This window comes from Anopheles moucheti, chromosome 3 (assembly GCF_943734755.1).
Source record: "Anopheles moucheti chromosome 3, idAnoMoucSN_F20_07, whole genome shotgun sequence".
NCBI lineage: Eukaryota > Metazoa > Arthropoda > Insecta > Diptera > Culicidae > Anopheles > Anopheles moucheti.
This window is the reverse complement of record NC_069141.1, coordinates 90,732,727-90,748,408: the sequence shown is the minus strand read 5'-3', so window position 1 is coordinate 90,748,408 and position 15,682 is coordinate 90,732,727. Positions and strand designations below refer to the sequence as shown.

At 44.4% G+C, this 15,682-nt stretch overlaps 1 protein-coding gene across 2 annotated transcripts; it reads left to right on the top strand.

Moving 5' to 3' along the window:
* The first annotated feature begins 4,581 nt into the window (after positions 1-4,581).
* LOC128305021 (uncharacterized) lies at positions 4,582-15,166 on the top strand. 2 transcript variants are annotated; one of them, XM_053042298.1, is made up of 5 exons: positions 4,582-5,600; positions 11,300-11,524; positions 11,600-11,874; positions 12,083-12,253; positions 12,334-15,166. In XM_053042298.1, exons 2-5 carry the CDS (start codon positions 11,359-11,361, stop codon positions 12,520-12,522), a joined length of 801 nt encoding a protein of 266 aa, XP_052898258.1. In that variant the 5' UTR covers positions 4,582-5,600; positions 11,300-11,358; the 3' UTR covers positions 12,523-15,166. The 2 variants fall into 2 exon arrangements, with proteins under 2 accessions (XP_052898258.1, XP_052898257.1); XM_053042297.1 differs by having other exon boundaries at positions 11,297-11,524.
* Positions 15,167-15,682: the final 516 nt, after the last annotated feature.

Sequence of the window (15,682 nt, the reverse complement as noted above, 5' to 3'; positions counted from 1 at the left end):
TCTTCTTCAAATGGTCCGCCAGGGCCACCATCATCTTCGAATACAATATTGGAACTGGCTATATCACCACCAACACCAGTTACCACTGTATCTGAACTCTTCTAAATGCAGCTACAATCATACGTGCGCCAACTTCGAGAGCTGCACGTGATGGAAATTACAACTACAGCATCCAAGGAGCACTTTGCCATCGAATTGGTTCGCTCGCTGTGCTTCCGGGATATTCGCCATGCAACACTCAGTTATACTTCTTAGATCTTAACTTAACAAAACACTCAAACACCAGTAGTTGGTGGTGAACTTTATCGCTATTGTCTATCCTGCAGCGGGTATTTATCACACGCAATCTCCTAACATGGATGTTCAGTCATACGTATGAACGCATGTCTGTTCGCGATGAACTGCGCCTTTGCTCCTTTCACGTATACCAGGACCTAAGACCTTGGTCGTGCGTGCTGAAAGCGGTCTCGTTTTTTTGCATTGAAAACTCAGTTTGTTTGAGAAAAATTAGTGAGTGTTTTGTGGTGTTATAATTATAATTTGCTACTAACTATCAAATTGTGCCTGAGAAGCACATAGTGTGTTTCATACTGAAGTAAATGTGACGAAATGATCGCAAGTGTATTCACAATGACCGAAGAGGTTCATAATCTGCAAGAAACTCAGCCCAGAAATCCGTCCAGAAATTCCTGGATTTCTTGACGCACGGACAACCAACCTAAAATTGGAGCATCAAACTTGATACGTGAAAATCAAGCGAACGTTAGAAATTCACATTAATGTGTGCAGGGCCACGAGAGTTGACAAAATGCTGACAAATTTGTCGAGTGACGAAATCAGCTTGTCAACTGCGAAAACCCCTAAACCGTTGCCGCGCACACAATTGTTTTCAGATTTCCGATACCAGGAGAACATGTTTTTCAAGAGGTGACATCTGCAACTTGGGACAAATTTGCCCATTACTATTGCTATTGCATACTATCAAACACGTGAGAACGATCGCCAGTGCAAATGAGATGGATGAAATGGGAAGTATTCCTCATCTCTCGCTCAAACTTTCCATCGGCTGGTACGAAATTCCATACAAAACCAGCTGTTTTCAGATTTCCGATTCCTGTCCATTCCTGCCCATTCCTGCCCATTCCTGTCCATTCCTGTCCATTCCTGTCCATTCCTGTCCATTCCTGTCCATTCCTGACCATTCCTGCCCATTCCTGCCCATTCCTGCCCATTCCTGTCCATTCCTGCCCATTCCTGCCCATTCCTGTCCATTCCTGCCCATTCCTGTCCATTCCTGCCCATTCCTGCTCATTCCTGTCCATGCCTGCCCATTCCTGTTTATTCCTGTCCATTCCTGTCCATTCTTGTCCATTCCTGTCCATTCCTGCCCATTCCTGCCCATTCCTGTCCATTCCTGTCCATTCCTGTGCATTCCTGTCCATTCCTGCCCATTCCTGTCCATTCCTGAGCATTCCTGTCCATTCCTGTCCATTCCTGCCCATTCCTGTGCATTCCTGTCCATTCCTGCCCATTCCTGTCCAGCCGTCAATTAGCCGACAATTAGCCGTCAATTAGCCGTCGATTAGCCGTCGATTAGCCGTCAATTAGCTGTCAATTAGCCGTCGATTAGCCGTCAATAAGTCATCGATTAGCCGTCAATTAACCAATTTTGCTCGAAAACCGCCGAAAGGTATGCAATTTTTAAACACTAAGTTTCTCGAGTTTCGTGCAAAATTTCTTGGAAAACTACCAGTTTTCGAATGTATAGTACCAGGAGAGCATCCACGGAAGAGGTAGCACCTGGTAATTTTGCCCGCCTAAAGGTATGCAATGTTTAAACACTAACTTTCCATACAAACCAGCTGTTTTCAGATTTCCGATACCAGGAGATCATGTACTTCAAGAGGTGACCCTCAGCCACTCAGGCACCTGAGCCCTTGAGTTACTGAGTTACTGAGTGACCGGCACTCATGAGTGCCGGTCACTCATGAGTGCCGGTCACTCATGAGTGCCGGTCACTCATGAGTTCCGGTCACTCATGAGTGCCGGTCACTCATGAGTGCCGGTCACTCAGTCACTCATGAGTGCCGGTCACTCAGTAACTCAGTAACTCAGGGGCTCAGGTGCCTGAGTGCCTGAGTGGCTGAGGGTCACCTCTTGAAGTACATGCTCTCCTGGTATCGGAAATCTGAAAACAGCTGGTTTGTATGGAAAGTTAGTGTTTAAACATTGCATACCTTTAGGCGGGCAAAAAAACTGGTAGTTTTCCAAGAAATTTTTCACGAAAAACAGGAAACTTAGTGTTTAAAAATTGCATACCTTTCTTCGGTTTTCGAGCAAAATTGCTGTAGAGGTGCTACCTCTTCCGTGGATGTTTTCCTGGTATCGGCAATCTGAAAACAGCTGGTTTTGTATGGAATTTCGTACCAGCCGATTAAAGGTTTAAGCGAAATGAAGGATGCTCTCCTTTTCATCCATCTTCCTTACACTAGCGATCGCTCCCACGGGTTTGATAGTATGCAATGCATAGTGATGGGCAAATTTATTCCACGCTGCAGGTTATTTCACCTGCAGCGCAAATTTATTCCACCTTTTGAAAAACATGCTACCCTGGTATTGAAAATCTGAAAACAATTGTGTGCGCGGCAACGGTTTAGGGGTTTTCGCAGTTGACAAGCTGATTTTTTTTTTTTTTATTATCGTTAGAACGGCCAGGCCGTATATCTTATAGACTACGACTTAATATCTAGTAGTTCACAAATAGGGGGTGGGACATTTCCTTCTCTCACCATTGCGATGCACCTTATCCCGGGTGAACTCGGTAGGAATATCGGTTATTTTGGAGTCCCTCTTGTCCTCCTTTTTCGGTGGGCTTTCGTATTACTCCGACATTCAGACAGGCCGTCTGCGGCGTCCTTTAGTCGGAGGTGAGTTTGATGATCGGCATCGTGACCATCTTGCCAGTCTTTGGAGCCTTTGATTCGCTGTCGTCCGTGTGGGCTGTCGTCTCAGACGTTTTTGGCATACCAGACTGCGTCATGGTAGCGTCTGTCCCAACCTACATAGGTGCGACTGTCCAAGCTTCCCCAATGTATCCTCGACAACAGCAATAGAACATATAACAGTAAGGACAACAGAAACGAGGGACAAACATCTGAAACAAGGACTAAACAAAAGGAAGAACAAATGGTTTCTATTTTAGCATCTAACAGTAGGATCATTTACGAACAGATGAAAATCCCGTTCAAGAAATAGAATACACTGCATACTTCTCTTGCGTAGCCGTGTGACCTGGCCGATATAGCTAATCAAATAGAATCAAATGTTTTATATAACCAAGGATATATAAAACCCAAGGATATTTTCGATATACAAAGAATATTTTCGGTCAATTTTTTACCTTTTTAATTAGATTTTGCGCTATACATTAACTCTGCTGTTGAATTTCCAAAAATCGCACAATCGACACAAATTGTTTGGGGCCCCCAATTCGGCGAGGCCTTAGGCGACCGCTTACTCCGCCTACCATTTGATCCGCCGCTGATTCCTTGTCATGATTAGCATCTAAACTTGTTTGACAGTTTCTACGAGCGACCAGGCGCCTCCATGAATTGTTGCGTTTTGCTTGCGTTTTTAGACGGAGAATTCCGTCACTAGAACCACGCGAGACTCCATCGTAAAATACGATGATAGTCTTTGCCAAGGAATGTGAAACTCACTGTCAAAACATTCCGCCCAATTATCGAAAGCACGCCACCACCAACAACAAAAACCACGAGAGCGCGCGTGGTCAGGTGCAACTTGTAAGCAAAATTATCCACTTCACACCTAAACAGCGCAATGTCGAGAGGCAAAGGAGGATCGTAAACTAAAGCCCTCGGTTGATAAGGCCCTTGCCAACTTCAGTCACGACATGCAACAAGCTAAGAAAGGGGTTAAAATCCCGTACGCTCGAGGCAACCCTAGAGCAAATGTTTGGCGACAACGGGCCCGCAATACAAACAATGAAAAAAAAAACCCACCCATACATATGCCTCTGGGTGAGGGGTGCACGAAATTATTAGCATGCAAAGGACGCGACGTCTGGCGGCACGAATGGCCAAGCGGTGACGTAGTGACGCAGGTCACAGACCGGGACAGTCCTCTTCAAAATTCAACCACTTCTGGTTGTCCTGCTGTGTTTATGAATGCACGTGTATGGGTGTGTGTGGACCGTTGATTTTGACACGTAGGCGCACACACTCGTCACCACCATCTGTTTTTCATTTTGCACAACGAGAGCGCACGCTGTGCATAATTATCATCGTTCAAAAAACAAAAAAGAAGCAAGAGCGAACCGCGAGCTCGCTCACCAAAGATGCGGACGCACACATCTTCGCAAGCTGATGGAATATTTTGACAGTTCAGTGAAACATGGAACAACGGGCGCGTTACTTTCCAGGTAAAACGTAAACAAACAGCTCTTTCGCTCTCTCGCTCGCGCTCTCTCGTCTGCACTGCTTCTCGCAGGAGTCCGCCACTAAGAGCGCCTGTGCTCTTAGTAGAAGTATACACAGTCTCACTCTGTAAACGTCGCGCGATCGAAGAGGACGCCAACGCCAGGGCTGGCACTGCAGCACAGTAGTGCCAGAGTGAAAGCAAACCTTCTTACTTCTGGGATCATACACTTGCACCCGGTGCAGTGTGCTTGAAGTGCTTCCAATTTGCAACCGAAGTTAGCCAAACATCGAGCAGAGTGTGTGCTAAAGCACTTGAAAAAAGTCGTCTACTTCTTGTTGCCTGCAGGCGGTCGTGTGTGTGTGCGTGTGTGCGTGTGTGTTACGAAATGCGACTAATGGCTTGACAGATGCGAGCAGAAGCCTGCCAAGCGCTATCACTTTTTCGGTGCGTCGCCGCGCTACGTCACTTCCGCGTCATCGTTATCGCGTCCGTGCGTAAATCGTGAAGGACGTTTCATTCGAGCGTCCTCACTTTTCATCAGTTTTGTGTAATCAGTCCTCTTCCCTAACCACACTCGCTTTCCTTTTTTTGTTCCATCGACGGTAAACGGGGGTGTGTTTTTGTGTGTGCGAAAAATTTGCCCACTCCTCACTGTGACGGGCGTGTGAACGGTGAGCCTCGAACGCGGCCGTGAGATGTGAGAGCGTGAGATTGAGTCGTATATGTGTGTGCGTGTGTGCCGATGTGGATAATGCAATCACAACGTCAAAGTAATCGTCGCGTCTTCCGAGGGGAGCATATGGTATGATGCTGCGTGCGGGTATCATAGTAACGCGACGCCTTCCTGAGCAGCTTGGCTGTTCGGCTTCCAACTGGCGTTGCTGTCAAGGCGGTGAGGACATGCACCCACGCGAATTCGTATTCAGCAAGTGAGCGTGTAAGTGGCTCCAGTAAAAGGGCAGTGAATCTTGCAGAAAAGGGAGACATCCATTACATCCATCGATCAACAACAGTAAGCTCGTGTGAATGCTTTTGAAGTGTGGCCGCATCGGAGCTAAACACGGGGATGTCCCGTGCTGGAGCGGATAAGGTTGCAAGTGCTGGACCATAGTGTGTATCAACTTGGAGCAAACATCCTCACACAACGACACGACACTCAGGTTAGTGGACAAACCAAAAAAAATCTCTTATTTCTAGAGACACAAAAGCAAGTCACCCACGTTGGCTCGGTCGTTTTGACAATAAATCGTCCGGTGTCACAGCTCTCCGCCCTCCACAATAGTCCTTTCGGCCAATTCGACCAATTCGATATAAAACGTAAAGTTTTGAACAAAAAAAAAACAGGAGGCTCATAGAAACCAGCAAGCTCTTTCCACTGCCAACTAGACCTTTGAAAAACGCCGGCAGACAATTCCGGTGACCTGTTTGCATTTCAATTAGATTCCTTTTGTCGACGCCTCCGGAAGGCCAGCATCGAAAGGCCACACGTTCTACGATTTGGTTCGGAAAAGGCCAAAAGACTTTGTGGCGTCGTTTTTTCTGTTTGTGCCGAAATGGCGTTTTTTATATTTCAACGGCTCAATGGTGGTGGGATATTTCAACGGCTTTGGACGGCATGGCATGCGATGTGATTGTAAAGCCCCTTCGAAAAGGCATACATTTACTGTGTTTTTTCCACTCTCTGGCGAAGGTATCTGGCTGCTAATAGACGATATACATTCTTACAGAACAACATCCTTTTTCCTCTTTAACCGTGGAAAAGGAAATCATATTACAGTTCCACAATCACCCCTAACATGTAATCGATTGATCTATTTAGTTGTGTGTTGGTAAGAGAAACGCCAAGATCGTTTCGCTCTGTTCGCATTTATTGCTAACTACAAGTGGAAACAATACGCCCTATTGAGTCGGGACCTCACTGAGGCGCATGTTGCCTTCCTGCATATTTAAAATTTAATTCAAATCGAACATATCGTATCCTGTGTGGGGGAGTGAAGTTTTGGAACCATAATTTGATTAGTTATGATCAATTTCCTCCCGTCCTGATTGATTGTGTTCTAACTGGATCTTGAACTCTATCCAACGAAACTGTATGAGGAAGCAGAAATTTGATAAAATTCGTCCAAATAGTGCGCCTGGTTTAATACATCAGTCTCCCGAAGTTATTACAAATAGTTGAAGTTGAGTAGAGCAAAACGAGATCAACTCCCATGAATTTCCCGACAGGCGTGTGTGATCGAACGTCGTTCTGCTTATTCTCCCTCAACAACAACAAACTGACCTGCAAACAAACTGTGGGAATATTTACAAAACAGGCGCAATAAACAGTACGGAGCTCGACTGGATCTTCCCATGGTCCACGGGAGGATACAGTCTGCTACAGAAAATTAAGCAATCGCCCACTCCGCCCACCATCATGATGAAGGTAGATTTACATTAGGAAACGTCGGCCAAACCCCGCCGCGTGTCTCAATTCCTTTGCTCCATCCTAAGCTCGCAAACAAACCGCAAACACACCAAAGCAAGGTGCTAGATAAATCTTTCTGATTCTGATAAAAATAAACTCCAAAGCGTACGAGAAAGCGTCCGTTCCACAGTTCCAACCGCCAATTTTGCGGCGCGCTTCACACAACCGGTGCGGTATGGTGGCCATTTCTGGCTGGCTTTATGGGACCCGCATATTGGGTGACTCAGTGCTTGTGCACCCGAACCAAACTCAACTGCCGAACGTATTTTTCATCCATCTGCCAGTTTTATTGCTTGCCGGCTGGTGGGAATTTTTCCTGATACTGAAAAACTGGAACACACCAACTCTGCTGTCTGCGGATGATCGGGCATGATCGTGCCCGGTTGGTGTTTTGCGTTCGGCGCAGCAGTTCGTCATAATTTATCACGCACGTATTAAATGTTTCATCAGGCCTCTGGCATCTGTAGGGCCTGGGGATGGAGTAGTCCATCTTGAAGTCGCCGTTGGGACACAAAGAGGGGATTTCGTTTTTAATTAAAGCCAATTAAAAGATGTCTAATTTGTGTTGATCGAGACATTCTTTCACCAAAGAGACTTTCAGTTGGTTAAAATATTAACTAAATCGACTTAAAATTAAAACTAATTATTTCTTCGGGTGGTCGCCTATTCCAAGGTTATATAAACTTGATACTGCCTTACTTACTAATGTCACAGCCAGCATCTTTCTAACGTACCGGGGTAGGGCAGGTATTTCATTCAAGTTTATGTGATTCACTACACTCTAGAATTAACTGTACTCAACCTACACTTTCACCCCCAACAACATTGTTGTGGCTACGACTTTGTTGTTTAATCGATAGTCGTCGAACCGAACGAGGGCGCCTTCGATTCTGGGTACCTTCTTGCGCTCTCATACCACCCGCCACCCACCAGTTCAAAGAGGGCAACAAAGAGAGCTTTCACACACGCACACGGCACACAGGTGCAGTGGCCCCTCCGATGCCTTGCTGCTGATGCACCTGCAGTGTTCCGCCGGTGGTCGACCTACTCATTGGCAGGCATATGAGCACAAGAGTCGTCACATTTTGTCACATGCGTAATACAACAGAAGCCGTGCGACCATCGCCTGAACTCCGACGGATGAGCGGATAGATGGTTAGCTATAATTAGCCGCTGCCAAAATACCATGACCTATCCCATTCATCGGTCGGGCCTTGATGATGCTGGTGACGTACTTTTACTCTACATTAGCCTTTGCGTCTCGCGGCACAACAAAGTCCAACGGTTCCGTCGACAAGGGGAGGCGGAAAATGTTTCGAAAATAAATCCACTTTAAACCATTTGTCGTAATTAAGTGTCGCACGTAAGAAAAAAAAAGAACGGGCGCGACGCCACAAGATGGGTAGGTAGGGTGAATTATTTGCGCACCATTTGCGTGCCAGCCTGCCTGCCAGGAGAAGTTCAGCAGATTTGCAAGAGATATGTACGGGGAAACCATTGCCAAGGAATTACGCTCCGAAGCTAAAGAAGATTCCTTTGTCAGGGAGATTGTGGTTTTGTTTAAAGGTTGCGATAAGATGGCATACCGTTGGGGAAGCAGTAGTTTAATCATCTCCGCATCATCTGTCCGAAAGGCCGAAAGATTATGTAGACGTGTTTCTTTTTTTGTGACAGAGGAGCCCATCGATCACTGTCATTCGGAAAGCAAACGATTTACAGCGTCAATGTAGTGGTTTGATAATTTCTTTTGGATATAAAGCTAAAGCAGCTAAAGCTGGAGATGGACAATTTTGTCATGCAGGTTGCATAATTCTAGGCGTATTTTATCATGCGTAATTGCCCTATGAGCAATGTTCCTCAAGGTATGCATTTTCAATTTCTGCTGAATAAATTAACAAAAATACCCACCAGGAATATTTAATCCAATGTTAGTAGTGGCTTCCCCATTGGATTATTCATCCAAAACATTATTCCCTCGTGGCTCTATCTATCTATCACTTCCACTTGCTGCAGAAGGTGAGCAATGAAATTTAATTCATTAATGAATTATTAATATTTATCCGCGACACACTGGTAAATCCATTTAGCGAGGAAATTGAATTTCCTCCCGTATTAATGCACACACGTACAGGGTTAATGAAATTTCGGTTACAATTCTGCTTGCACAGAATGCTTTGCTGAACATATGCAACTGCTGCTGCGTACAGTGCCGACAGTGCCCGTGCTGGTCAGTGGAGGAGTGTATGTAGAATTATTATTTTTGGCCAGCCTCATTGATGCGTACAGCTTACCCGAAAAGCACGTCACTACATTTTGTGGCGGCTTGCTTGCTAGCGTTACGTTTTTGGAGCTTTGCAATGGAAAACCCGCAGGCAGGAGGGGGACAGATTAGGGAAAGAGGCAAACGGCTATTTATAAATGCATTCCACGGGTGTTTTGCCGGTTTCGCTTTTCCGAGTTGTAATTACACATGTTTGGAGCGGCGTTCCTGGAAGGGGACGCATTTCCGATACAAAAGGTTGATGTACTGATTACTGTGTAGCTGCTGTTTTGCAGCTGCATTTGCCTAACCGACCGGGGCTGGTGGGGAGTGTTCCATTCAATTTAAGGGATGTCTGCAAGATAATTTAAGATGTATGTGCGCTCCTTGTTTTTCAGTTTTAAACAACATGCCAACACAGCATAATCCACGACCGCTCCTCCTAATGTGAAAAGCACCAGTTGCAATTGCACTTACCGTGATTCCCTCCCCCATGCATGCCAAGTGTGCCATTGGGAACTGCATCATCAGCGATTCGGTTTACGTTCCATTGAACAATTTTGAAACCCTTGTCATCCGTAGTAGTCAGCCACAGACACAATGCATTCCGCTCAGTAAAATGCAGTAAGCGTTTTACCCAGTTCGAGTCCGTACGGTTTGTTAAATGTTGTATCACAGCTTTTGCACATTTTTATGCCATTCTTTGTGTGGTTCATTTGGGGCTGTTTTATTGTTGTTTTTTAACCTAGCCAAGGGCAAATCAAGGGTTTCTTTCAAGGGCCAATGGTTTGTTTTAATCAAGGGTTTCATCGTTGTTTAATGTGTTTATTAAATTCCATTAATTGTTTAAGCGCATAATATATATTCTAACGGTATATATTTATTAATTCTGCGTACAATAATGGGCAAATCACCACAAATGGTTACAACGGGCTTTTCAAAAAACAAAAACAATTGTAGCATTTTTTGATCACATTGGAATATGAATAAATTGTAAAGGTACAAAGGTCGTAATTGTATTATGCACATTTTCTTTTCGCTTTCCCGTGATGCTCGGCAATGTATGGCAGCTTAATATGCACAATGAAGAAAGTGTGTGCAATCATGTTTCCCAAGTCGTGTTAATTTTTCAACGGTATTGTCCATTAGGACTAATGTTGAACGGTGGGTAACCAAAATACACTGTACATTAACAACCTACAACATAATAAACGATTACAAACAGCAAACAGTGTCACTTTCTCAGTACCACAACGAAGATGTTTGAACTTGTTGATAATTAGATTGTGAGTGCGTGGCTTATTACTTTCAGTTTCACACAGGACTAGTACTTTTCGTCTGGTCCTGATGGGCTACCCATGTCTGTGTTAAGTGTTGTGTTATTGTTCCGATCCTGTTAATTTTGGTCCTTGCAAGAGTCTTGCGATCCTTCCTGCCGGTTAATCAGAAACTAGAAGAAGGGCAACCGTAGTATTGTGTTTAATTATAGAGAAATTACTAAGCAATGTGCGTTAGCTACAATACTCGATTACATTGTCCACTGGAAGTTAAGTCTCTGCGTACATAATAATGTTTCCCTCAACCAACACGGATTTATGCCCAAAAAACCAGTTGTGTCTAACCTTATGTACTATGTTCCAAAGTTGTTTTCCCATTTGGATGCTGATCGCCAAGACGATGTTGTACACAGCGACTTTAAGGCCGCATTCGACTGTGTCCCTCTTTGACCAAAATTAGTCATATGGAAATCACACTGTTACCGACGAAAAAATTGTGCGGCTACCTGTATGCCATGTTAAAATGAGCGGGCATGAAATTTCAAGCTGAGCTATATTAGTTTTTTACCGTTTTGGGAGCATTTATGGCAACAAAGGGTATCTTTATAGCATTTCTCATCCGTGCTTACTTTGAAGTGACATGAAGACTGAAAACTCTCAAGTCACGTAGTGTCTCGCTGCAGCTCTTCGGTTTAATTTGATGATTTCTGGCCAGTCTGGTGGGGTAGGTGTGACTAATCTTCATATCCCTAAAACCCTTTAGTACCTTTTCTTTATGAATGAAACCGTCTCAATGGAAACTTCTGCTACATTGCTATGCATTTGTCTAAATCTTTTTCGTGCTCTCATCAGTAGGTACACACCGTCTCGCGTGTAGCGTGTATACAGGCATCCCAAAATCGAAAGGCTTCAACATGAGGATGGACGTGTTTCGATGGCTGCCCGGTGCCTGCGGAAGTCTCGGCCCGGCCCTTATACCACCGGCCCACATTGCCGTGCTGTGGTACTTCTGGCAGAATTACTCCCGGTTCGTCGACAAGCGGTTCTGTTCCTGCTCCTGCTGGGATACGGTATTCAAAGGCATGTCCCTTCCATAATCTTTTGTACGAGTTGTCTTTCATGTTGGCTAATCGTAGCGTTCCATTCCATCCACAGGAACGTATGAGTCGGGCATTGCCTCATACAAACACATGTACTTCAATGCGACCCAGAACACGATGAAGATGTGGCTGCTGATCGTGGTTGGTGTGATCGCACTGTACGAGTGTACGAAACATTTGGTGCAATTACTGCTACAGTGCAAGGTGCGCTACACGATGATCGTGCTGTTCCTGTTGTCAATCTTCTCGCATTACTACGCGTGGTGGGCGTATCTCAATTATTACAACGACGAGTACTACCACCAGTGGAACCATCAGTTATTCTTCACCGTAAGTAGCGACCTTCTCTTCGGGATTTTTATATACTCATACATTGCTATATAAAAGGTTATTGCTGACATCTAGACGCTATTTAAGGAATGTTAAGCCACTAAGCTGAATCAATTGTTGGTTTTGTCTTGATGGTCTTACTGTGTGCATTTGCAGTGTCAGGGAATGTATGTTTTATCGTCTCTATTTCTTGGCTTTTCATCTACAGATCACCGAGCTCATATCAACCAGTGTCGTACTGCATTTAGCCAACGTAGAAAATCAGGTTACCGCCCGTAAAACACTTAGCATTGTCGGCATAGCGTTGCTACACATCCTGGCCAGCGGTGTCGATCAGTTCATATCAAACGTGTTCCGAGGGGAAGGTTATCCACATCAGGTAAGAGGAGGAGGAGGAGGAGGAGGAGTTGTAAAAGTTCCCTTTATTAACAGTTTATCTTCGTTTACTTCTGCTGGCAGGTCGTGCGGGATCTTGGCTTTATGATACCGGACGTGATGCATCTGTTACTTCCACTGTGGTTGCTGCGTCAAACTCGCCTCGAAAGCTTCAGCACGCGACCATTCTACCGTGATCGTAACTTGCGCCGGGACGTCGTGCTGATGTTCTTCGTCGTTACAGTATTATTCACCATCTGTTCATTTCTCTAGAAGGAGGAGTTCCAGGAGGCGGAGGCTAAAGTTGACTAAGTAGCGAAATTTCTTCCCACCATGCGCAGCATTTTATCCTTACCATTTACTCTAAAAAACATACATCACCACCACCACTACCACCACCATATTTATCAACGAACCACCGTCCTCGAGAAAAGGAAACTTTAAGCCAAAATCAAAAGTAACGTAATCGCCTCCCAATAACCTACTCCAGATTGGGAGTAGCCGGAAAACAGGACTGCGAAGTGGAATGTTTTAATGGCTTTCTCTTTTTGCGATCGTCCGCCAAGCTCAATCAACGTGCGCTACATAGCAGCAGTAGCTTCCATATTGGCGAGAGAGAAGGAACGGTTTAGACGGTTTTAACGACAAAACAAGGCTTCCATCGAAAGGGTATCAGCGTGTGTAGGAACAAAACCAGAAGACAGGAACACATATCCAGCAAAGACGCATCAAATCACGCGAGCGCATCAAGTGGAAATTCTTATCAGTAGTAGCATCGTAGTGCGTCATGGGTCGCTTGCGCAGAGGATCGGAACAAGTGGGGTGCAAGTGTTTATCTGCTTCCCGTTTGTCAGAAAACAAGGCTGATTTTTACCACCAGTACGCGACTGGTTCGTGTATGAGCTTTTAATATGTGGATGGGCTGACGAAAAGAAGAGCGGGATAGAATCTTTTCCCAGCCAGTTGCCTGTTGTTGCTCCGTTATATGCCATATCATAGTGTGTTTGCCTGGTTGTTTTAAAGGCATGCAGCAGCAGTCCGTTTGAATGGTCAGCTCGGCGAACAGTTTTGCTGAGATTTGTCAACAAGTAAGACACGTTTGTGTCGTGCGTATTGCAAGCATTTAGAGAGCTTTTTGTGTTATGAATTGTAAACTTCCAGAGTAAGTGCGCAATCGGCAATAGAAACACGCTCACCGATAAGCAATCCGCACCACAATCTTGGCTTATTTTACTTAGCATAACTGTTAACGACGCTGCGTTACCGCGTCCGCTCTTTGTTATCCGCATCGTGTTTTAGAAAAACCCCGTTTACGTTTGCCATTAATTGTAACGTTTGCGATAGTGCGAATAGTGATCAGTTTTAGTGAAAAGGAAAAACAAAACCGATAGCGAAAGTAGTGCAACTCATCTAAGAGAGAGACATCTTAAAAGGAAGGATGGACTAAAACAAGGCGAAAGAATCGTACTAGAATGTAGACAATAAATAAAAACACATGATTAAGTGTAAGTGTAAGAGAAGAAGCCTCCTGCCTCTAAAGGAAACAGACAAGTAAACCACAAACAAACTACTACCGCTTACAGTTAATCGAAGATATAGGATAATAAGCGAAAGCCGGAGGAGCACAGGTATAGGAGTGTAAGAAGGGTAAAATAAATGGTAAAATAAAACCCCAAAAAAGAACCCATGTCATAGATTAGCCCACGAGATCAAGCGAATAAGAGTAATCAAGGGAAACCAAAAACCCCCGAAGATGTATAGAGCCGTATTTATACATATATATATATTTATTATTTATACAACCGTTCACTTCCTGGACAAGTTAAATGAGGCTAAACCGCAGCGGAAAGCATCATCGTTAGACTGCCATACTTTAAAAGTAACGCATAAAAACGAAGCGATGCTAAAAGGGATTAGTAAATTGTCAAGTCTGTAGGCAGAAGTAGGAATTAATTAATAAAACGACCACAAAATGACCACTCCATCACCTTTCCCGTTGGAAGCGCTGGATAGGCTGTTGAAAGCGCGCTAAGCAAGGAGTTTTTTTGTTATAACAATTGCATACTATCGGGCATTTTACCGAGTGATTACAATCATAAGGGCCTACAAGTATGCGACTGGTATAGTATCACGAACCCATTTACGCGGTGCTGTAGAGAGCTTAGCCATTTCTTTTAGCAGGAGAAACAACTGTTCAGCACTGTTTCCCTTCCCATTGTCCCAGTGTGGATGGTTGTTGGGCCGAAAGCGATGGAAACAAAACAAACAAATTAAGATTAAAGAAAAAAACAGCCCGAACTGAACGTTTAAGTACTTCCTTGCTAGCCCATAGAGCAGCCATTTTGTTCCGTTTTATTGGTTTAGTATATAGAGGTTTAGATCAAGGCAGAAAGCGTCGTTCGGTATGTGAAACCTTAACCAAAAACCGAGAAACTGAGCAAAATAGAAAATAAATTGTATGCGAAGAAATGAAAGGGCGAGTGCAGGGATGTGTTTGAATAGTTTGTAGCAAAGATACCTAATACAACGCAAGTTTGTGTAGATCGGATTTTTATTCAGTTACTGGGGACGTATAATACGGCAGTTAGGTATTACGGGACGTTATGCTTTTCTTTACACAGAAATGTGTGGCAGCGTTTGTTAAGTTGTGATTTAATGTATAAAGACCCCCGTTTGTTCATTTGGCTCGAAATCGGCAAAAGAAAAGCGTAGCGAAAGGTAGCTTAAGCTTGGAACCAAACGGCGGATGGGTGTAAAGAAGTAAGGAATGAGGAGGAAAGCGGTGAATTTCTTTCCCTTTTATCGTGATTTTTAAGTATGTATTTATTTTAGTGTAGTACACGGTTAAACATAGTTGCTGTATGAATTTTGTGCAATTCTCGCGAATAAAAACTGCGAAAAGCTCAGTTGATGATAACGAAAGAAAACCCTCAATCCCGCCACCGGGTGTTTTGAATTTCGCATTTTTTACTTGCTCCGAAATGTTTGACCATCAGCGATTTCCATTTTCTGCTGCTTTTCTGGAACGATGAACGTCGTTTTGCGATTTTCTAAAAAAGATGCATAATACTCAGCAGGCAGCTGCAACGCGCACACGAAACGGAACCCGAACGGTAAAAATCACACCAATTTTCGATTCCAATACAACAAGAGAGCATGACGCTCAGCAGGTAGCGCAGCAATATAGCGCGCTCCGGGTTCATGGTATGCGTCTCGCTCTCTCGCAAAACGGAACCCGAACGGTAAAAATCACACCAATTTTCGATTCCAATACAACAAGAGAGCATGACGCTCAGCAGGTAGCGCAGCAATATAGCGCGCTCCGGGTTCATGGTATGCGTCTCGCTCTCTCTCTCTCAATTAAGCCGAATATACACTTTTGCAGGGTTTTTCGGCACATGTTTAAATATTTCTCACATAAAAATTAAATCAA